Source organism: Chinchilla lanigera, unplaced genomic scaffold (genome assembly GCF_000276665.1).
Source record: "Chinchilla lanigera isolate Chin_1 unplaced genomic scaffold, ChiLan1.0 scaffold00009, whole genome shotgun sequence".
Lineage (NCBI taxonomy): Eukaryota > Metazoa > Chordata > Mammalia > Rodentia > Chinchillidae > Chinchilla > Chinchilla lanigera.
This window is the reverse complement of record NW_004955410.1, coordinates 12,310,834-12,333,596: the sequence shown is the minus strand read 5'-3', so window position 1 is coordinate 12,333,596 and position 22,763 is coordinate 12,310,834. Positions and strand designations below refer to the sequence as shown.

At 43.6% G+C, this 22,763-nt stretch overlaps 1 protein-coding gene across 1 annotated transcript in view; it reads left to right on the top strand.

Annotated features, from left to right (window-relative positions):
• Positions 1–13,842, top strand: part of LOC102018698 (laminin subunit beta-4) — a 99,877-nt gene extending 86,035 nt beyond the window's left edge. The window contains 6 exon segments of the mRNA XM_013510493.1: positions 1,681–1,803; positions 3,430–3,637; positions 5,395–5,604; positions 9,282–9,354; positions 9,356–9,416; positions 12,872–13,842. Of these exon segments, the coding sequence (XP_013365947.1) occupies positions 1,681–1,803; positions 3,430–3,637; positions 5,395–5,604; positions 9,282–9,354; positions 9,356–9,416; positions 12,872–13,026 (830 nt within the window). The 3' untranslated portion in view covers positions 13,027–13,842.
• Positions 13,843–22,763: the final 8,921 nt, after the last annotated feature.

Sequence of the window (22,763 nt, the reverse complement as noted above, 5' to 3'; positions counted from 1 at the left end):
CAGCTCAGGCTGGCCTTGAACTCACTTTGTAGCCCAGGCGGGCCTCGAACTCACAGTGATCCTCCTGCCTCAGCCTCCCTGGTGCTGGGATTACCGGTGTGTGCCACCACGACCAGCTGTTTAATGTAATTTTTAACTATTCTCCTAAAAAAGAAAAAGACATCTCACACCATTGGAAGAGGCCCTTATGACTACTTGATTTTATGATTCAGCTAAGTGTAGCATTAAGCTATCAGTGTTGAAAGGTAAGTCCTGTGGTCTGCATGAGCAGAATGTGGCTTAATCAGTACATAAGTGAATAGCTGGAACAGGATGAGACAGGGTTTACCATGCTGATAACATGGTGTGCGGTTTTCCTCTCGCGTAGAAGGGGAATGCTGCCAGGAGAGACTGTGAGAATTCTCAGGCATCAGTGTGACAGAAACTGGGTGGGACAGAGATGTTTCAAGAGTGAAGTAATTTAACAATCTCTTTGGGAATATGGTATGGACTCATCTACTCTGAGACTTCATCTTTTTCACTTGGTGATCTCCTGCCTGGGGATTTGTTTCCGGAACTCTCATCTTACTGTTATACATTCCTACGGCTACCCATGTTAAGGTTAAAGGTCTAGATCACCTCTCAAAAAACTACTACATTTAATCATATAGATACGTTCTTTTTTTGGGGGGGGTTGTATTTTTTCCCCCCGGTATCGGGAATCGAACTCACGACCTTGCGCTTGCCAGATAGGCGCTGTGCCACTGAGCTAAATTCCCAGCCCCATATAGATACGTTCTTGTTTTATCACTTGCTAACGACTGTAACTTAAATCTTTTTACAATATCGGCATGGCTTAAATTAAGCAGGCTCCTTCTGTGGGAAAATAAAGAGAGATCCCCCCCATTATGTGTGATCCTAATTAGCACTGCTTCTGTCACAGTTAATTTAGTCAGTAAAGCTCAGCTTGCTGGCGATCTTGTCCTATCGCTTTTAGCTCACCCCATCTTTCTAATTTGTTGGATTCCTAAGAAAAAGTCCACGACCTTTTTCAACTAGCACAATTAAGAACTTGCACTTTCAGCTTCTAGCCTGTTACTTCCTCCGTTCTGGGGCTTACCTCGGCAGCCCACCCTCAGGTCAGGGGATTCATTAAAGGAGGAATGCTTTCTTGTGCGCTTTCCAAGAAAGTACATTGCTTGAATGTGGAGAATGTTTAGAAGAGTGACTATCTTAACTTAAGTGAAAGAAGCTGCCCTCAAGCTATTAACCGCCATCAGTTTAGTAGTCCTAAGTAATTCCTGTGTATACTGTTGGTTTCAGGGAATGCCAAAGTCTTGAATTGAAGCAGAATTTATGTTTTACGTTTGCATTAGGAAAATTCATTCATGCTATGGCAATATGGTTTTCTAATAACAATTTGATTGCTAACAATATTATAAAAGGTAAATTTGTGATGTTAAGAAAACATTATGAAGCAGGTAATAATTACCTTTCAAAAGAGCCCTTTAAAATGAATCTATGAAAAAAATAAAAAAAAATAAAAAAAATAAAATGAATCTATGGTTTAATTTTTTAGAGTTCTATTAAGTTTTTAATGACGCTTTTATTTGGTCCAACTATGTAGCAAAGCATCCCAAGACATGCTAAGTTTTGTATGTTTTCCTCACTGTTGCTCTTTTCTTATTCCAAAAATCTAAGTAAACTGGCAGAAGTCCCCCCAAAACAATGCCATACAACTGAGGAACTGGAAAATAGGAAAAACTGAAGTGAATGAGGAAAAAAGAATGAATCTTTTCAAGAAAGCAAAAAACTTCTTCTTAGGTAATTGTTTCAAACTATAAGGATCATTTTTGTCTATTTTTTAAAAATGGACATGTAAACAACATAACCAATGCCAAATTACATTGATTGGAAGCAACACACCTATGTCAGGAAAATGATATAACCCTTGGTTCTGAATTTCTTAATGAAAATAATCTGAAAATATTCACTGTGGCCAAAAAGGGGTGGCTCCCTGCATAAGATTAATTGAGTAATAAATCCTAGAATTTCACTAAAATCCCAAAGGAACTTTTCTTTAAAAGTTATTTTATTGTTTTAAAAATTAGAAATTCTGCAGGCTGACTCTATCAGATTCCCTAATGTCAGGATCCAGTAATTTTCTTTACTGGCAGAGATGATAAGAGCTCAAGATTTGCCAAATTCTGATAAGGACATCAAATACCATACTGAACTGGCATCTAAAAAAAGGATTGTTAACTATTATTGGCTATTCTACAACTGACTAAGACAAACTTCTTGATTTGATATTCATTGTGCCGTATATTGGGAAGAGTCTGTTTTAAACTCTGGAGAACTATTAAGAAGAAATAGGGGCTGGGGATTTAGCTCAGCGGCACAGTGCCTGCCTGGCAAGCACGAGATCATGAGTTCAATTCCCGGTACCAGAAAAAAAAAAAAAAAGAAAAGAAAAAGAAACAAAATACAATATTAAGAAATTGAAAAAAAGCGGGGGGGTACCTAGGGATTTAACTCAGTGGCAAAAGTGCCTGCCTGGCAAGCACAAGGTCATGAGTTCGATTCCTGGTACCGGAAAAAAAAAGAAAAAAAGAAAAAGAAATTGATCTGAAACCTTCCTCTCATCAAATGAGGTAGTTTGCAGTAGTCTGTAGAATTAACTTAGGTTTTCTTTTCCTTCACCACTTCCAAATTTGATAATTTGATACTTCCCACATGGATTAATAGCTGGGGTGTCCATTACCATCACCATCTCAATGATATATTTACCATTTATAAGGGAGTCCTGTGTCCAATTTTTTCTTTCTCTGTTGTTCTAGTCCTTCTTCCTCCTCTGTTCTCAGGCAGCCACTTGTGCTTTTCTGCAAAGCAGGCCCTAGAGGCTTTGAAGCTTTCTTTATAATGTGCTGTGTACATGGGACTGTGCTCTGCTCTGTCACATGCCCTTCTCAGTATAGGCCTGTGAGTGGCAGCAGCAGAAAAATTTGCCCAAGTATTTAGATGAGCAAAACTTGTCAGCACCTTATGGTCACGGAGGATCAGAACTTGGGTCACTGAAGACTCAGCCTCCCCACCACACCACTGCCCTGTCCTTACATTATAATGCATCTATGATTTCCAGAGCTTTTGAATGTGGACCTACAATAAAGAATTTTGAGGAGAGCTTTCTGTGGCATGTACACAGTGTTCCAAGTCTTTAGTTTTCCTTTTTTCCAACAAACATCTGTTCAGCAGGTATTCCGCACCACTCAAGCATCATTTCTCCCCGACATATGGGAATGTTGAGGATGAAAAATCATCTGCGGGTCATGTACAGTCTAGTCCCTAACTTTAGGGACGCATTATCAAGTGCAAGTGCATGTGACCGAGTACAGGACAGAGCATTTGCTAAGGGAGCATGATTTCCTAAAGCCCACCTTCTTATTTCAGAGGAAAACGTGCCCCCAGAGGACACAGAGAAGGTGGCGAATCGCACTCTTGACATCCGCCTGCCAATAACATCGCAAAATCCAACCCACCAATTTGAGGAAGTGCAGAAACTTATGCAACTGTGTGAGAACTACAGGACGGAGAAGAACAGGCTGAATAAAGCAACATATGGAGCCCGAAAGCTTTTGGTCAAGCCAAAAGTAGTTGAGTAAGAACGGTATTAACATCCTCATCTTCCTCTAACAGCCCATCTGCTGAAAAGGCATCTAAAAAATGTTTGTCCAGGGAGCCATAGCGTGCAAATGGAATCAGCCTCCAATAGCTCTGTCCAAATTGAAGGCTCAGCTCTTTTCGGAGGTGCCCCCAGGAGCTGTGCAGTTGGGTGGCAACTGCGCAGGGATGCTTGTGTCCGTTGTTCTCAGATGCTAAACGTGTTTCCAGTGGCCTGGCACTCTTAATACCAAGGCGTACCAGTACATGCAATATATGAATTCTGTGCCACTATTTTAACGCTGACTGGAATGTGGTGTGGTTTTCCTGTCTTTACCTAGTTTTGCTACTTTTAAAGTACTATCATAAATAGCACTTGAACATCTAAATTTGAAAATAAGATTACAAAAAAATATGATGGCAGAGAATAGAAGAAATGGACACCAGCCCCCAGTATAATACAGGAGTAAAATGATACGCACAGTGACAGAGTAAACTCCTCCTTCTGGCCTGTTGACCTAGCCAAGCAAAAAGGCAAAGGCATATTGGTGTCTCAGTGAGCGTGGGGTGCTGTGGGGCTTGGCAGGCGGATGTGACGCAAGCGAGGCGTACAGCAGCACTCAAAATCCCACCCCTTCCAGTCTTAATATTAAAAATCAGGAGGATAAAGTACCTGCAGGACAATTATATAGCTATTTAAAATGATACTGATGAAAGATTTTTAGGAACATGCAGATTCTGATAGTGCGATGGTAATGTTTTTATTTAAAAGCAGGTAACATGATACATGCAAGAGGAGCTCAATCATGCAAAGAAAAAAGAATTTAGGACAAAATGCTCAAATATGCCATTATCTTCAAAGGTAGTAGGATTACTGGTGCATTTTTTCTTCTTCTTTACATTTCTTTGGTACAATTGAAATTTGCGATAATGAGCAGTATATCGAAAACCTAAAGAAAAAAATATATATATTTTTAAAATATATAGTGGTGGAAATAGAAGAAACACACACTAGAGCCCTGGGTATTACCGAAGTGAAATGGTGGGCTGGGGTCTAAGTTCAGGAAGGCAGAGTCCTGAGAGTGAGGGGGAAAGCTTGCCCCTGGGAGTGGAGGCATCAGGTGAGGCAGGGGGTGGATTGTGGCTTAACCCATTCTGCTCTGGGCACAAGCTTTGCTCCACACAGGTCTGGCTAATGTTTCACCGGTGCTTCTTTCTGCTCAAGGCAGTTTTGAGCCCAGAGATCTAAGTATCTGGTGAGTGTAGACTGGAGGTAAATGCTGTCCCGTAAAACAGTCCATGGCCTGGAATGCCTGCGATTGTAGCCTCTGACTGGGCCCCTGAGCGGCTGGAATGTCAGCAAAGCTTAAAAGCCCTGAATAAACACAGCTTGCATCGCAGGGCCTGGGTCCTCTCTTGACCCTCCACCCCCACTCCATGAGGACTGGGAGTGCCGCACTCATCTGAGAAATCAGAGGGCTGGGATCAGCTCGCCTTAGTTTTCATCCACAAAGACGTCTGTGTGAGGCAAAATCCCAATCTTTTGGATATGCACACATAGATATATGTGCGCTATTGGCACTTAAATATGCCTATTTCTTACAAGGAAGGCTTCGGCACTTTGTCCTGGTTAGGAGGAATTTAAATTGACTTTATAAATAATTCAGTCAAGTTTTTGGTTGAGTGGACTCTCAAGGTGAAGCAAATGAGTAACTACATATTTATCTAATCTGGTATGTTAATGTCTTACCTTAGGAAAGGAGCAGATGTTCTGCTAAACCTCGACAAAAGCGTTGGGCAAGTTGCAGCAAGCGCATATCATTCAGAGAGGGGCAGACTCGGCATCACGTCAGCTAAGAAAACACAACTAAGAAAGAATGCACGCAGGTATTTTTCTATCTCGGTTGAAACTAACCCGGAGAAACACACTGTAGCCTTATGTACGCCAATACGGTTTGTACTTACGTCTGTCTGACGGGTCCCCTATGAGGGTAAATTAAGATTTTGATGGGATTCTGGGCTTATTGACTGTCCCGTATTAATGGTAATGCAGTACTATTGTTACAGTAATGCTGTACACGGTTAATTAATGGTCTACAGAGCCCTTCTGAGCATCATTTCATTCTAGGGGATGAGAAGGCCACTACCACCATCTTGTAAACCAAGCAACTAAGTCTAAGGGGGGGTTGCGTGACTGTCTCAGGCCACACAGCTAATTCATAGATGTGAGGCCGGAGCTCATTCCTGCGATAGCTATGGAAAGCAACAGACTTTTAAAAGTTCACAAGCAAAAGAAAGTAAGGTAATTGTTGCAATTTTTTTTCCATACTAGGGATTGAACCTGGGGCATTTGCATTGAGCTACATTTCCAGCCCACTTTTTATTCTTTATTTTCAGACAGAGCTTCCCTAAGTTACTGAGTTGTCCAGGATGACCTCAATTTTATAGTACTCCTGCCTCAGCCTCCCAGAGTGTTAAGATTATAGGCCACCGTGCCCGGGTTTGCAAGGATTTTTGTAGCTAAAGTTGCCTGAGTTTATGTCAGAGGATCCCAAAACTGAAACAATATGTCAGCTGAAAGAACTCATCCAGTTGAGCGGAGCCAGGCCACAATTTAGCCATGCGGTGGTGCAGCAGGTGGAGGTCAGAGCGGGACCCGTGGTTCTCTGTCACGTCCCCCTCTTACAGGGCTGAGAGTGACTCACTCTCCATTCTTCAGCTGTGTTCTGCAGATCTCCACCACGCGTCCTGAGAACAAAAGCAGAACACAGCAGAACAGGATGTAGTGCGCCAGGAAACACAGGGGTTAACTAGGAAGAGGCTGCATTCATTGGGTAACAAAGAAGGGAGGAATACTATCGGCCACTCGCTCTCCCGCTTGTGGACATACGCCCTTGAAAAAAGGATGGCAGAATGCAGCCACGGCAAACAGGGTACGACACTACCTGTTCCTTTACAGAAAACATGTGCAGACCTACGTCAGTCAACTCATTAGTCCGGCTGCTGGACACAATACTCAGTACTGACAGTTTAAAGGAAGAGGGGTTATTTGGTTCACACTTCAGGAGATTCAGTCCATGGTCAGCTGACTCCAAGCTAGGAACATCATGGCAGAAGGGCGTGGTGAAGCAAAGCTGCTCAGCTCACGGCCACCGCGAAGCACAGTGGGGGAATGGTACTGGAAGGGAATGGTGTAGGGACTATGTACTGTGTAGTACCCAAGGACATGCCCGCATGACCCGTCCAGTGTGCTGTGCCAGCCTACTAAGCATTTCTTAATGCAGTGAAGCTGACAAATCAAGATTAATGGCCATAAGATTCCTGCTCCAGAAAAACTCCCACATATATGTACAAGGGCAGAGGAAGGGATTTTGCATCTAAAAATATGGCAGACCAATACCTTAAGAAGCCCTCTTAGTAGCAAATGTTAGATAGCGTATTTAAATTTTTTAAATGCATAATGGACTTACTAGGAAACTGAGGATATTCTCAGAGCCAAAAAAGGTCAGAAAGCATGAATTCGGACAGCTAATCAGGCACTAACCAGACAGGTACCTGCCAATCCCTGTTGTGTTACAGCTTTTGGATTTCAGGGTCACAGTACCTAACAGATAGAAAACGGAGTCCATATAAGGAGGGAACTAAAAACCAGATCCCAAAGTGAAACATTAAACTACCACACACACACACACACACACACACACACACACACACACACACACACGCTTGCATCGGGCAGAAATCTCTAAGAATTCCTAGCCACAAGTTGGCTCCCACATGAGATTGGGGCTAGAGTTTATACTACACGGGAAACCCCCCAAATCTAAGCTAAAAGCCTTATTTAAAGTGGTCCTGAGCCGGGCGTGGTGGCGCACACCTGTAATCCCAGCACTCAGGAGGCTGAGGCAGGAGGAACGTTGTGAGTTCAAGGCCATCCTGCACTACAAAGTGAGCTCGAGGCCAGCCCGAACTGCATAGCGGGACCTGTCTCAAAAAAAGTGGTCCTGGGCTGCTAGTGTCCCCAGGGGCAAACAAAGTCTCCTGTGAAGAAATGCCCTTAAACCCACGCCCCGTAAGTTCCTTCCAAACACACAAGGAAACCAATTGCCTCAAACAAAAGTCATCCAAACAACAGAGTCAGAATGTAAGAGGCTGTGGATCTGACCAGTATCGGTCATAAAATCCAAAATAAGAATGTTTGCTATGTGTAAGAAAATCAAAGAAATGTAAACATAAACTATAACCAATGAACCAATGAGCGAGAGACAAGATAACAGTCAGACTTTAAAAATGATTAAATAGGACCTCTGGATATGACAAATATAGTCACTGAAACAAGAAAGTATAAAACATGAGGAAAAAGTAGAAGCACCAACTAGAGAATTAAAAAAAATATATATTCAGCAATGGAATGTCTTCAGTTGGTAAAAATGGACGAGCTACAGGTATGTAAATGCACGCAGACGACTTCCATGGACCTAATTTTGAATTTAAAAGCAGGTTGCAGGGTCCCACTCCCGCAGGGAGGCAGAATCCCCTCAACTGCACACTTTCACAATGTGCTCTGTCGTCTCTATTGTATGGATTTGCCTTTTACTCTAATTCGGTCGCATAACATGCAAAGGAAACATAAAGTCACCTCCAAAGAGCAGATCAAGTTGCAGACATCAGAGCGAGTTAACTAAACAGTTGTGGGAAACAGCCCCCTCCTTCAGGGTGCTGAGAGGACCTATCAGCCCTTCTCCTCAGCAGGAATTCTTTGCTTGGTTGCATAAACATAGTGGCTTAAACAAAAGAAAAATGTTAGTGTTTTGTAACTGGTCTGTCCACTCCCTTTAGTTCCTAAAGCCTGGGTAAAATTTCCACTGACTTGAGAGTTGAGAACGTTTTCTACAGAAGAGACGTTGAGAAAGGGGCTCCCTGCTCCCCCAAACCCTGCTTCCACACGCGTGCGGCTCTGTACTCACCCGCCTGCCTTCTGGGCTGTCAGCCACTCTGACCCGAAGTTTCCATGCTCAGTCCAGAGAGGTCTTTACGCTGGCAGTGCTGCTTTGCCTCCTGCTTCCCCTCCTACCTCCCTGCCTCTTTTCTCTTACTCGTGCTAGGCAAGGGCTCTACCACTGAGCTCCATCCCACCCTCTTACAAGCTTTTGTATTTTCAGACAAGGCCATGCTCAGAGGCACTGGCTGGCCTCAAACTTAGATCTGCTTCCCTCAGCCTTTTGAGTACCAGTCAGGAATCCATGCTGCTTCGAAATCCTCACCTTGAATATACAGTGCCACAGTGAACCAGATATTTATCAAAGACAGCATTAGGTCATTTTTGTCTTCTGTTCTCCAACCTTGGCAGAGTATAAAACAATTAGTGCCACATTGATAGCTGTCTTAACACGGAGAAATTATTGTTATTTGGGGAAGAAAAAGCGTATTTTTAATGAACTAGAGCTGAGATTTTTTTTCAACCTGCAAAAGACCAAACATGCACATAAAAGCCCTTTTGGAAATAGCAGTGACCCAAGAGCATTGACTGCACTACTGCTCCTGTGAAGGGTGTGAGGAGACTCATCCACGTGTGTGTGCTTTGTGAATGTTTTCTGACACTAGGAGTACGGCTCTGTTACAGAGGTTGGCTGAGCTGAAAGCTCAGTATGTTTTCTCCAACATGAGACCAGCACTCCAGGACTCACGAAGGAAACACTAGGAAGAGCGAAACAGCTTAAAAGATGCTACAGAAAACTTGGCTGGAGAGACAGAGGACCAGATGAAGGGAGGAGCAAGTGTGTGTTTGCTCGCCCACCACCCACCTACATAGCATCGTGATCCTCCACCTTCCTGGCAGAATTTACATCAACTTCAGTTTGTCTTTCATACCCTACAACCACGAACCCTGCGACTGCTTCCCCGAAGAGCGCCGAGTAGGAACTGGTTTTGTGCTTTAGGGGCTGTCAGATAACAACCTCTTGCACATGGGTTTGCCTAGGAAGGTACTGCTGAGCACCTACCTGTGTGCATCAGAAAACCCTGCGGTTTCCTTTGGTAACCTTGAAATCCCTTTTTCCCAACTCGGTGTTCTATAGTCTTGTTTGTGCTCATATTTATTGTCTCCCCCAAATTTAAAACGAATTGTATTCTTTTGGGATATGAGTAATTCTCAAAATACTAAAATAAACAAGACTCCTTACTTGTAAGTGCTTCTGTATTATAAAATGAGACATTGGCCTCGGGACCACATCTGCCATCCTGATGATGTGAAAACAGTGACGTACAGCGCGCGTGTGGCCAAAGCGGGACAAATACACGCCAGACTGCTAGCATTTGTTATCTCTGGGAGACGAGGGACTGAAAAGGAAACCACTGTGTTTTACATATATATTTGACTTTAAATCAGTGCACTTAAGGATATTTTGTCCAGCGCATTCTTAATGATTTTTTGTTTGTTTTTTCCGGTACCAGGAATCGAACTCATGACCTTGCGCTTGCCAGGCAGGTGCTGTGCTGCTGAGCTAAATCCCCAGCCCCTCCTAAAGATTTTTTAAAGAAAATATTAGGAGAGATTTAGAAAAGCAGATGGAATTTTTTTTAACCTTACACTGAATATACGGCAAAGACCAGTTTCGGTTATTCTCAGACCTTGGTCCTCAGTATAGGAGCAAAAACCTAGGAAGAATGTCTCTGCCCTAAGTTTTGTCAAAGTCCAAAGTGTTTCTTCCTTATCCACATTGACTGAAATTCACAGTTCATGAAATTAGATAGGAAGAGAAGTTTCAGTTAGAGGAAGAAGGCATCCCACTTCTTTCTCTTCAGTTTGGGGCTGTTTTCACAACTCAGCAAAATAGCAAAGTCTGTCTCCTTCCTGCCACCTGAGGAGGGGCGGGACATCTTCAGGAAGAGATGCCCACGGGTTCCCAGTGAGACCTCAGCCATTGCAAGGGGCCCCTGGAGCTGCAAGGCATATTCAGCCGTGGTTCCGACAATTTACATGTGGCGTTGTCTCTGTTACCTATTCACTGCATGAAAAGCCCCCTGAAATCTGGTGGCTTAAAACAACGACCGTGTCTTCGTTTGCTGCGAGTTGCCTGGGTGCCTACTCTGCAGGTTCCCCTGGTTACCCAAGTAGCTGCTCAGCTGATGAGTCACCAGCTAGGTCTTGGAGAGACCTGCAGAGCTGCAGGGCTCTGTCTTCCGGGCGGTTACCCCAGGCTGCTTCCCCGCCTGGATGTTTAAGGTTCCCCTGGAGGAAGAACAGAAGACACAAGGTGCCTGAGGCCCTGCTGCATCATTTCTTCCAATCTCACTACTGGTCAAAACAGCTTGTCCAGCGGGCCCGGGGCTGGGGTGTGGGAGTGGGGGAAGGCACACTGATCTACTTCCTGATAGAACCGGGAACAATGCACAGAATGCAGGGGACAGACTGTGTGGGAGGGCTGGGTGACCGGCCCCTCAGCCTGAGGGGACAGGGGAAGCAGGATTGTCACCAGAGCCCTTAGGGAAGAGGTCCCCACGGAAGCTGGCGCCCAGAGACCAAAGAACTGCCTGGAAGCCTGTGCTGAACTGGGACAGGCACGACTCCACCCTCCTCCCATCCCCAGCCTGAGCCGTGGCAGCTGTCCCCCTGCCGAGTGTGAGGAGAGCCAGCTGTCAAAGGAACGGGTGTGCTCCCCGCGGAGGTCAGCCCTCCTGGACCAGCACCATGGGGAGCACGGGTCTGGTGGGGAAAGGAGAAGTAAGTAGCCAGCTCCGCCACATTAACTTATGTGGTGGAAACTCCAGTGGAGGGAGCGTGCTGTGCGTTTTTTCCTTTTTTTTTTTTTTTTGGTTTTTCTCCGGTACCGGGAACCAAACTCATGACGTTGCGCTTGCCAGGCAGGCGCTTTTGCCGCTGAGCTAAATCCCCAGCACCACCCCCCCCGCCCCCGCGTTTTTTCCTTTTGATTCAGATATACTCCCAGCATCGAACCCCTTTTCAATTCAAATGGCCTCCTCCTGAGCTGGACGCTCCCCACTTCCCATAGCAGCTCTTCCGTCTCTGAATAGCTGTGAATGCTGCAAAGTTCTTCATAACCAGACAAAATCTCCCTCTCCGCGCTTCCATCTGCTGGCTTTGTTTGGTTTGCCCGGGATGCTGGGGGACATATTCACTCTGCTTTTCTAAACTGGTCTCTCGGATGCTTGAAAACAGCCGTGTCATATCCTGAGTCTTCCTTTCTCCACATAAAACTGCACCAGTGTTCCGAGGCCAGCTCCAACTCTCTCCCACGCAGGCTGACAGACAGTTACTTCGCGTCAGCTCAGTAGTCACATGGGACCTGAGTGAATGGGACATTGACTTTACTTCTTCTAGGAGGGCCATTTCTCTCATGTCGGTCTCTTTCTAAAAGGCCCCCTCAGACTGTTCACTGTAGCTTTCTACCACTCTCTGTCCACAGTTCCATGGGCTGCTTCCTAAAGGAATTACAAGGTATTTGTTGAATGAAGAATGAGGAGATGGATAGGTGGTGGAACCAAAGACAGGCATTACTTTGCTTTTAGTGCTTAGGACTTCAATGTCAAAAAGGAAGAAGAGGGCTGGGGATTTAGTCCAGTGGCAAAAGCATCTGCCTGGCAACCGCAAGGTTGTGAGTTCAATTCCTGGTACCGGAAGAAAAACAAAAAAAAAAAAGGGAGAAGAATGAAGAAATTAAAAAGTCAGTATTCTTTTCTGAAAAAGTGGGAAACTATGGAGTGAAAAGTATGTTTAAAATGAAGTTAAAATATTTAAGAACAAACCTTTGAAGATATAATACTTCAAATCCAATCCAGGATTGGATGTGTCTTTTAATTTCCAGTAAATTCTAACCAGCTGATAGCTTTACATTTTTAAATGCCTTTAGATATAAAATTTTAGCTAGGTGTGATAGTGCATACCTGTAATCCCAGTACTTGGGAGGCTGAGACAGGAGGATGGCAGGGCGTTTGAGGCCAGCCTGGGCTACATATGCAAATTCAAAGCCTGCCCAGATCACATAGTAAGACCCTGCTTAAAAATATATATATAACATTTTTAGAAAAAATAGCAACTTTCTCTGATTTATGTGAAAATCTGGAGGAGCTGGTGAAAAGAGATGTTTTATCCATTATATCAAAGCACAAAACTAAATATACCTTTAAGAGACACACAGCTTGGTATAATGTGGCTGTCTAAGGGGAATCTGTCACCTGGATGTAGATCATTTCTTTCATATCCTTCTTTCAGATTTAGAAAAGACGATCTAAGATTTGAACCTAAAGAGATGAGAAAAAGCCAATCAACTGCAACAATTAGAAGATCAAGCCACTGCCATTAAAAGTGAAATCATTGAGCAAGAAAATAAATATACTCCCCCCCACTTCCACCCCCACTACAGTTAGGCAGAGCTGAAGTGGAAAGGCTGTGCCTCTGTGTGCGGCTTCTGACGCATGAATCACGCTGTGCCGAACTTGAGAACCACAAAGGTGGCCCCTTCTTCCTGACACCCTGTGCTCACCACTGATCTGCCCTGCCCTGCGCAGCTGCAGGAGGGAACCGGGTAGAGAAAGCCACTCCCGGAGCCTCTTCAGAACACCAAGGGGGAAGGAAAGAGATGCCTCACTTTCAAAAGCCTTCCCTCTTGCCTCTTCTTTCTCTTCCATGACTTAAATATGATTGGTGTATATGGCATGGGAAAATCTAAATACATTCTCTAGTTACTAATAATCATTTCAGCCCAATGAACCTAAACATTTAAATAAAGATCTCTAATGCTTAGAAGGGCTAAATACGGATGTCATGTACTGGATTGCCCTGTGCATTCCCTTCATTTGAATTAGCTTGTATTTCTAAAACTGTTATTCTATCCTGAGCAAAATGTATACAGATGAAAATGGGACTTGTATTTATGTCCACTTTCTTACACACTCATTCTCTCAACCAGAGGAATTTTTTTTTCCTAAATGACACTGGAACAATATTCAAAGAGATAAATACTGAATTCCTCTTCATGACTTGTATTTTTGCTGTAAAATCTGCTGCTTCTGTCAAGTTCTTACTGTTTTAATACAACAGGTTAGATTGTCTCACACTATTTCTGATCATGTATGTTGTCTTGCAGAGGGATTATTTTAAGGGAGTTTGGCGCCACATTTTAAAATAAATAACATACATCACCACTGACACAGGAAAGAGGAAGAGCAGCTGGCGCCATTTCTGCTAAGGACCTAATCATTAAAAAGTAGGATTGAAGAATTCAACAAAGGGCTTCAAGATTACACATAAATACAAGACGTGTTAAAATGTATGTTATTGAAGAAAACTGTATAATCTGTTTTCCTGCAGATCCGAAAGAATAGAAGGAAACCTTTCTGTGGGAAGGACCACCCTAGACATTTCCTTTGATGTATACAATTGCAAGGCTCCAGCACTGAGATTTCTACAAACTCCACAACAAAGGGTCCATAAAATGACCCACAGATAAAATGATCCCAGGAGTGAAATGTGTATATATATAACAAAGTCACAAAGTCTGAGTTGTTTGCTCCAATGTTAAGGGCTAAACACACTCCAGCTGTCCCGTTTGGATACTGACTTTCGACTTTGCAGACACGATAGACAATGATACAGCAGAGCTCTTTTGTTAGAAGAGCACCATTTGGTCGTTTTTCCTTTCCAAAGACCGGACATCATACATGCAACAGGCCAGGGGATGTGGGACTGGCTAAAGTGGGAAGAATTTCTAGAAGACTGACAGAGTTCAGCAGAGTCAGGAGAATCCCCAGGCAGCAGGAAATCACAGTCATCCTAGGAACCAAATGAAGAAGCAACATAAACCCACTCAGCAGATCCACTGGCACTGTAGCTTGATGAGGTTAGGAAGTAGAGGTATGCTTTCCACTGATACCTGGCTGTGCTGTCTACAGTCTGGGGTCTAAAATAAGTCTAAATTGTCTTAAAAGCTGTACATATAGAAAATCCTCCTTCCTCAGTCATTCGAATTTTATACTTGCTGCACTCGTTGTTCAAGATACACAAAGCAAGATTCAGCAAAACAGTGCCCCTTATACACTGCAAAGAAATTTGACAATGTGTATCAAGGTCTCTCCTAAAATCTGGTATTTCCATTGTTGAACCTGTTTATTAAGAAAATAATCTTAAATATGGGGGGAAAGTTGTGTGGGTAATTTACTGCAGCACTCTTTACATTAAAAATGTAAATAAATAACAGAAAACCTCAATTAAATATGTGGTATGATACTACCCATCTGAGTTCTTGGTTGCAAATCATGTAAAGAAATAATAGCTTGTTAAGCAAGAGGAGAACTTATTGAAAGAAGCTCGTTAGCACACAAAATCACAGGAATGGCTGGAGAAAACAGTATCCCCTCAGTAACACTCAAGTTAGGGTAGCAGTGGGGCTCCACTGGACATTTCACCATCCCAGTAAGTTCCAAATGGTCTCTACCTTGTGTCAGAGTCCTATGACTCCGTATTCCCAGTAGCAGCTTTCTAGTAGAACGCTGTACCCCAGTAGAAGAGGATGAGCCTCTTCACGTGCTGCGACTGCCACTACGGAGAAAGAAGATCTTACCCCTCTGGGCTTTTCTAGTATCTGTGAAGAGGGCGGGGGAGGTTTGCCTCCATCTGTCTTTGAAATCCTCCAAAGTAAGAAGGATTTGATGCCAGGCATCAAAAAATTACATATTTCCATCAGAGTCTACCTCTTTGACCTCCAGATAGTACAATATAGTCATCACATTTCCACTTTTAAAATAAAAATATACTGAGTGAAATAGTCTCTGCTATGAGTGGATGCATATTACATGAGAAATCTGCATGTAAAATATTTCACACACTATGCCACCTCCAGCAGATATTTAATAAATAATAATAGCTTAAAAAAAAAAAAAGCTAACCAAAGAATGAAATAAAAATAAATGCTTCCATTAAAGAAAATCACTCAGCCGAATGGAAGGCCCTGCCACCCCACCTTCCAGGCAGGAAAACCCGCCTACGGTCTCATCCCTCACTGCCTGCACCCAGATCCAGGGCTGTGGTCTCCAGCTGGACTCTGCTCCTTCTGCACTTGCTGTGCCTCTGTCGGATATAATGCAAATCATAATCAAAATCGCTAAGTTAACCACCAACAAACACCGGGACATACAGAATAGTGAAGGAAGAAAGGGAGGTATAAAGCAAATACAGCTAAAAATAAAAATGCAGGGTATTGGGTGTCTTTGTCACTTTCCTGTCACTGGACATAATACTCAACATTCACAACTTATGGGAAGAGGGATTAAGTTTGTTCACATTTCAGTCCATGCCTGGCTGGCTCCACGGCAGAAAAGGCATGGTAGCGGGACCTGGCCGAAGACAGCAGCTCACATCATGGTGGCCAGAAAGCAGAGAAACAAAGGAGGAGCCAGGAGGAGAATATTGCTTCTAGGCCACGCCCCCCGTGACCCACAGGCAACCAGGCTTCACCTCCTAGCAACAAGGCCGCTATAGCCCCTGTGATCCAATAAGCTTCCACACACATGAGAATTTCGGAGGGCATTCTAGGTCTAAACCTTGACATTGAGGAACAGAGACTGAGGCTAGGGACTGTTCCTATTTCTCTTCAAGAGCTACTGCTGGGATGTATGATCTGCCTTCTTTGCCACACCTTCCTTGTTCCTCCTGCCTTCTGCAGCATCTCTTTACCAGGTCCTGTGACCCAGAGCTTCCTTCCTGAGGATTCCGAGCCTTTGCATACTCAGGGTAGAGTGCTCTGATGTTATGTTTTCCCACGGATGTGACAGTGTGATGTCCCTGAGTACCTGCAGCTCTGTTTTGTTTGTTTGTTTGTTTGTTTGTTTTTTTCCAGTACCGGGAATCGAACTCACGACCTTGCACTTGCCAGGGAGGCGCTGTGCCACTGAGCTAAATCCCCAGCCCCTTGCAGCTCTGTTTTCATTCAAGAGCCAGGATCAGTGCTCCAGCCAGCATTATAACCGTCCCCCTTCTTTCTTACCTGTTTATCCTGTAAAATGTGAAGCCAAAACCAGCTGAATCTTGGTATATTTTCCAATTTAATGGAAGCAGTGTTATGCTATCTAGTAAAAACATGCTTCTCTACAGACCAGAGGCCAAAGTCACAGGCACAGGAAGAACATTTTTGTTGCTAAGTCACTTAGATGTAATTGTGAGCAGTACCACATGTATTTCCACGGTGGTTTTAGATCCAAGTATTTTGCCTACAGGATGCTCCATCAGCTTTCACTGTCGAAGGCACGGCTCTGCCTCCCAACTAAGAAGATTTGATGTGAGTAGCATACACCACCATGCCCAGACTCCATGTTTTGTTTTTTTTTAAATAGGGTTACTCACAATTACAAAGTTGGCCAAATTTTAGATTTTAAACTTTGTTACAAAATGTATTTATTCAACAAAATTAATTTGATTATGTAGGAAAACAAAAATATATTTAATTTCTAAAAACTATTTGGTTGGGAATACTCAATTTATATGACACATAGCCAATTTTCTAGGGCATGTCATAATATCCAATCTAAATGATTACTCTATTAAAGTAAGTAGCTCAAAGCTTTCTCTGGAATCTGTTTATTGAGCCAACTAAAGGAATCATGTTATTGTGGACTTTCTAAAGAGGATTAGAAATGGAAGTTACATGGAGCCTGTAAATTGAACAACAAAACCAGTGTTTAAAGAATTCCAGAGACTCGTACTATGAGAAGAAGCTCAACGTTTGGGAAAGCTGTATAAACATTGTGTATCTAAAGATAAACACTCGGGGATCTTTATGACATTCAGGTTGAGCTTTGTGTTGGTTTTACTGCTTATGACTCATCTAGCCAAAGCAATATGTGAATGGAAAAGATCAAATATTCAGGATTAAGATCATAATTGCTTTCACTTGGAAACAGGAAATCTAACATTTTATGGACAAAAAAGTCAATTTCTTCAGATAATGAGAGATATGGTTTCGTTTTCAGAGCCTGAGATTGAGCCCAGGGCCTCATGCATGCTAAGCAAGCTCTCTATCACTGAGCTACCCTTCCAGCCCCAGATACCATGTTTTAAACAATAACTTTGTCCTTTCTGAAAATCTAGTTTTATTCAATTCATGATGTCACCATCAAAACTCTGGGGGAAAAATAACAGTCTCAACTCTGAATACAGCTTACCATACTTTAAAACATTAGGAGCAAAGAAAGTAGTTAATGAAGTAACGGTGGCTATTATAACATTGCATTCAAACCCAGACAGACCACAGAATTCCATTCAACCCAAACAAACCGTATTTCTTCAAAGTACCCACATATTTTTAAGGAACATCAATGAGCAAGCTTGCTTTATTGTTCCTAGGTTTAGCTACCAGAAGACAGACTCTTCTCAGAGGTGAGCTTTCGCTAATATCTCCATGTAGGTTGTAGATTCTGTTGAAGTGAACCTCGCTTCCAAGCGTAAAAGATCATTTCTAAGAATGCACTTTAGGGAGCTCTCCATTTTGGAGTAATACTTCAATACAGAACAAGTGCTATAAACGTTTGCTATACAGAAAAGTATAAAATAAGGGAAAAAGCTATTTTAAACAAGGTAATTCCCAGGTGGTTCTCTTTTTAATTCTCAGGAATAATAGGCACATGCATGGTATGTATAATGTATTATACACTTTTCATAACTGCAATCTACCACACAGTTGTATTGCAGAAGTAGGCCCCATCTTTTCAGGTGATTGCTTGGTATTCCATTCCATGGGTGTCAAGTAGTAATTTTTACTAATCCCCTAGTGATGGTCATTTTGAATTACTTCCAGTTTTTCTGTAATAAAACAATATCATAAACATTTTTAGATGCAAAGTTTGGTACATTTTCTCAGACTGAAAAGTATGCATTTTTTAAATTAATACATATTTCACATTGCCCTCTAGAGGCAGAGTTTCACCTTCTCAGTAATTATGCTAGTATCCTCAAGAACTTCCTTACAGCTGAAGCAACCAAGACTTGGGGACATGACTTACCTTACCACTGTGTTATCAGCACTTGAGCTTCCAACTTGGCTGTGACCACAGGATCCCTTCTTGGTATGTTCAGGTAGGTTATTTGTTTTGTTTTGTTTTGGTTTGGTTTTTTTTTTGTTTTTCTCTGGTACCGGGAACCGAACTCACAACCTTGCGCTTGCCAGGCAGGCGTTTTTGCCGCTGAGCTAAATCCCCAGCCCCCTTAGGTAGGTTATATTCTCCTCCTCACAGGGCAGATTAGTCACTAAACAAGTGCATTGTGTATTACTCCTTTAGGTACTAATGCTCCGTGTGTCTAAATCACAGCCAACTGCTCTTTTTCCTCTGTTCTTTCCCACTGCATAAAGGGAAAAGTGCTCTGTGCTTTTTATAGCACTAATGCGTATTACTATGACTCACTCTGGCCAGAGAATCATCTGTGAATGATTTCCTCCCCAGAATACAATGAGCTCAGCCCTAGACCTTTATTCCTGGTTCTTGAATGATCTCAAATGTCTGAGGGGCACCTGCCAGGTGGTCACTCTGAGCTCAGTGCTGGGGACAAAAAGTCACTCTCAAGACACGTGCCATAGAGCACACAGGTACCCGTATTCGCACACTAGCATTTATTTTGCAGACGCTCCCTGCACGCCGACAGGGGCTCTGTGTGGTGCTATGCCAGGGTCAGCAATAAGCACGAGAGCTGGGGCGCCTGCTTCACGGCGTATACGTTCCGGAACAATCTAGAAGTCCAGAACAATCAAGTGCTGTGCCTGGGCCTAGGCTGAAGAGCCAACGGAGCTGCGCTTCAGACGTAAGGGGAAGCAAGCTTGGCAAGAGAGGGGGCAGCGACCGGACTGAAGGAGCCGTGGGAGCCAAACACAGGGTGTGAGCGAGCCGCGGAGGTAGAGCTGGGAGCGGGAGTCTGAAAGGTTGGGAATGCGGAGACCAAGGTGAGTCTAGTGGGGCCGGATACCATAGAGCCTGGGGACGGCACAGCATCTGGCTCTGTGCCTGCCTCCCAGACAAGGAAACTGAGGCACAGACTTCTCCGTGGCACCAGTGTAAGAGTTTGTCACATTGTTCAGCAAATCCTTCAATGCCTGGTGACTTAATACCTTAGGCCTCTGAATTTCTACTTCAAAGAAAGAATACAGGCTTAGTCAGTTTTTACAGCCCATTCTTTTCAAAATATAACAAATATTTGTACTTCAAAACAGGCCTTTTGCTTGGACTTTTTGTTTTCAATTATACCAGCATAAATACTACTTTATGTTTTAAAAAAATACAAGTAAAGCAAGAACCCCCTCTAGCTCCGGTCCCCACCACAATCCCTGTATCTTCTTCCTAAAGTACTTCCCTTTACTCGCCAGGCCGCTTTCTGGAACTGTGTCACTGTTTCTCTCTGTTTATGCACATGTGTTTGACTTCATTTATAGAAATAGAAAATTATGTTTCCAGGCAGGAGTATAACTCAACAGTAAAGCGCTTGCTAGCGTTTGATCCCTCACCCAGACAGGGAGCTTTTTCGTCACCTTATTAACTCTTCTTTGTTTTACCAACCGCATACTACTTCAGACAACCCTAGTCTTCCTCAAATGTGGGACCTCTGCGCCTGCGCACAGCAGTGGTTGGTGCGTTACAGACGTCTAAGAAATGCTTGCTAAGGAATGCAAGATATGTTGCTGATCAGGGGTGAGGTACCAGGTAGGAAGGTGGGGCCGCCAAAGGCGAAGGCCAGCAAACAGAGGTCACTGTCACCACTTGGATTAGAGTGGTCTTGGTAGATGACTGGCCTGCTGTCCCCGTGTCTCGTGACTTCCAAACGGGACCACTGGAGAATCCTCTAGTCCCAATCCTCCCTGAGAGGAATGCTAACACTGGCATTTTCTTTACCATGCTGAAGACAGCAAACACATCCCTGGGCGGGCAAAAAGCTGAATATTTGAAACAGCATCCAATGCTGGAGTTCCCGGCGTGCTGAGAGCTGGTGCGCTGCTTGGAGCCGGGGCCCTGGCCTTCATAAATCTCAGCAACGGCCTTGGCAGCAGCCGTGAAGAAATAAATGCTCTTTGCTGAGGAGCAGGCCTTTGTTTCAGATGCACTGCAGTTGCTGAGCGAATTCATCTAGAAGGCCAAGGGCATTGCGGCTGGGAGTGAGGAGGTGAGACCGTGGCCTTTCCAGCGAAGAGGGCTTTTACTGAAATTTCTGTTGCTTCTGCAACATGCTCAGAGTGAAGATTCTATTCTCCCAGGGTCTGGACACTGCTGGAAACTAGGATCTGCTCTCAGCACAAGCCATGAACAGTGGCCGAGGGTTTCACTTGCTAATTAAACCCAGTTTCCTAGATCACCCTTGGTAATAATTAACCCAGAATTTCTGAGATACTCTAATCTGCTCTCGCTACAAACATATTACTCTGAGCCTCTGGTACAAAGATGGGGCCTTTAACAGGTTTAAAATATAGGTTAAATAAGAAGCACTTTTTATTCCATATCCATTTCCTAAATCCTTGCTTGGTGGAAAAACTGACCTTAACCTTTCAGATAGAGAATGACAGGCTCTGGATAAAAAAGCAGAGTTAAAAAAAAAAAAAAAAGCATAAAGGAAGTCTTAAAATTTTGGCATATAGCTAGATATGATGGTGCACACCTGTAATCTTAGCACTCTGTGAGGCTGAGGCAGGAAGACTGCAAGTTTGAGCCCAGCCTAGGCAACTTGGCAATCTGGTAAGAACTTGTTTCGAAAAATAAAAATGGACTGGGAATATAGCTCAGTGCAAAGGTCCTGGGTTGAATCCTCAGTAACCAACAAACAAAATGCCTGAAATATTGAAAACAAAAGAAAGTCTTTTATTGTTTTCCTCTGGCTCTTAGCAAACCTTAGTTAGCACCCATGCAAAACTTGAAGCAAGTAAGCACCATTCACTGAGGTAGAAAATTTTTAAATCGTTAAAATTTTAAGTGGATTATTTTAAGGGATTGAGTGTTAATTGAGAGTGTTTTTGCCCTAACATTAGTATCAAACACTGAGTGTTAGCTGCCTTCTCAATCTGACATCGGTGTTTTTCAGGTACATGTAGTAATTCACTCAGTGAGCAAAGACCTAACGCACCAGAAAAATTATGCTTGGGTTGTTAGTACTCAAGTCTTAAATTGTTTAACTGTGATTACAGTGAAGTTAATCCTGCTCTTCATCTGGCAATATTTCCAGAAAGAGAGCTCTTTGACCCTACTGGAGGTGTCAATCCCGCCTTTACTAGTTTTTAAAGAGCCGTGTTAGCAAGGAGGTGCAGAAGTCCATAAACAAAGAGCAGAAATCCCTCGCTGAGGGTGTTTCTATGGGATTCCTGTTAAATATAGACTAGAAGCGAAGCACAGGTTGGGAGTTTATGGGCACAGATGCAGAATTGGATGCCACCCTGTCTCCGGTTCTTGGGAAGCAGAAAGCGAAGGGAGGATCACTCTGCTAAAAGCTGGCGAGCTTAGCTGAGGCCTGGTTAGGCCTAATTAGTGCCAGACTTGGGCACTCTCATGTGTGACGTCTCTTTTGAGATGCTTAATAGACAGGTGATCCTTTTAAGTCAGTGCTGACAAAGATCTGCCAGCAGGGTGAACTATGTTACATGGCAGGCTTTTTGCTTGAAGCCTCTCAAATCATAGGCTAAAAACAACAAAGGCTTATATCTTCCATGCTGCACATCCAGAAAAACTTTATGGGCCGAGGTCACATATTCTGGCTTCAAGCATGGCTAGACCAAGACACGTCGAGGTGGTCCTCAAGGACCCAGGGTTCTGCTTTCTGTTGTATTGGCTTCAATCTCAAGAAGCTTCCACCAGATCCAGGGCGACCGCCACATAACTTCCAGTCCAAGGGAAGAGAGGTTTTCTCCCCAGAATTCCCACAGAAATCCCAGACTCACCCTAATGGGAAGGTTTGAGTTTCATATCAATCCCTGAACCAATCACTAGAAAGCGGGAAACCAGGAGCTCTTGGAGGGTTCAGCCCCCATTGGGCTGTAAGTGTGAGTGGACCTTTCCCTCAGGAAGAGCCAAGGGTGCCTCCAGGGGGAGGAGAAGGGACACAAACTTGAGCCCCAACAGAGGTGTCTCTTATGGTCCAAGACTTAAGA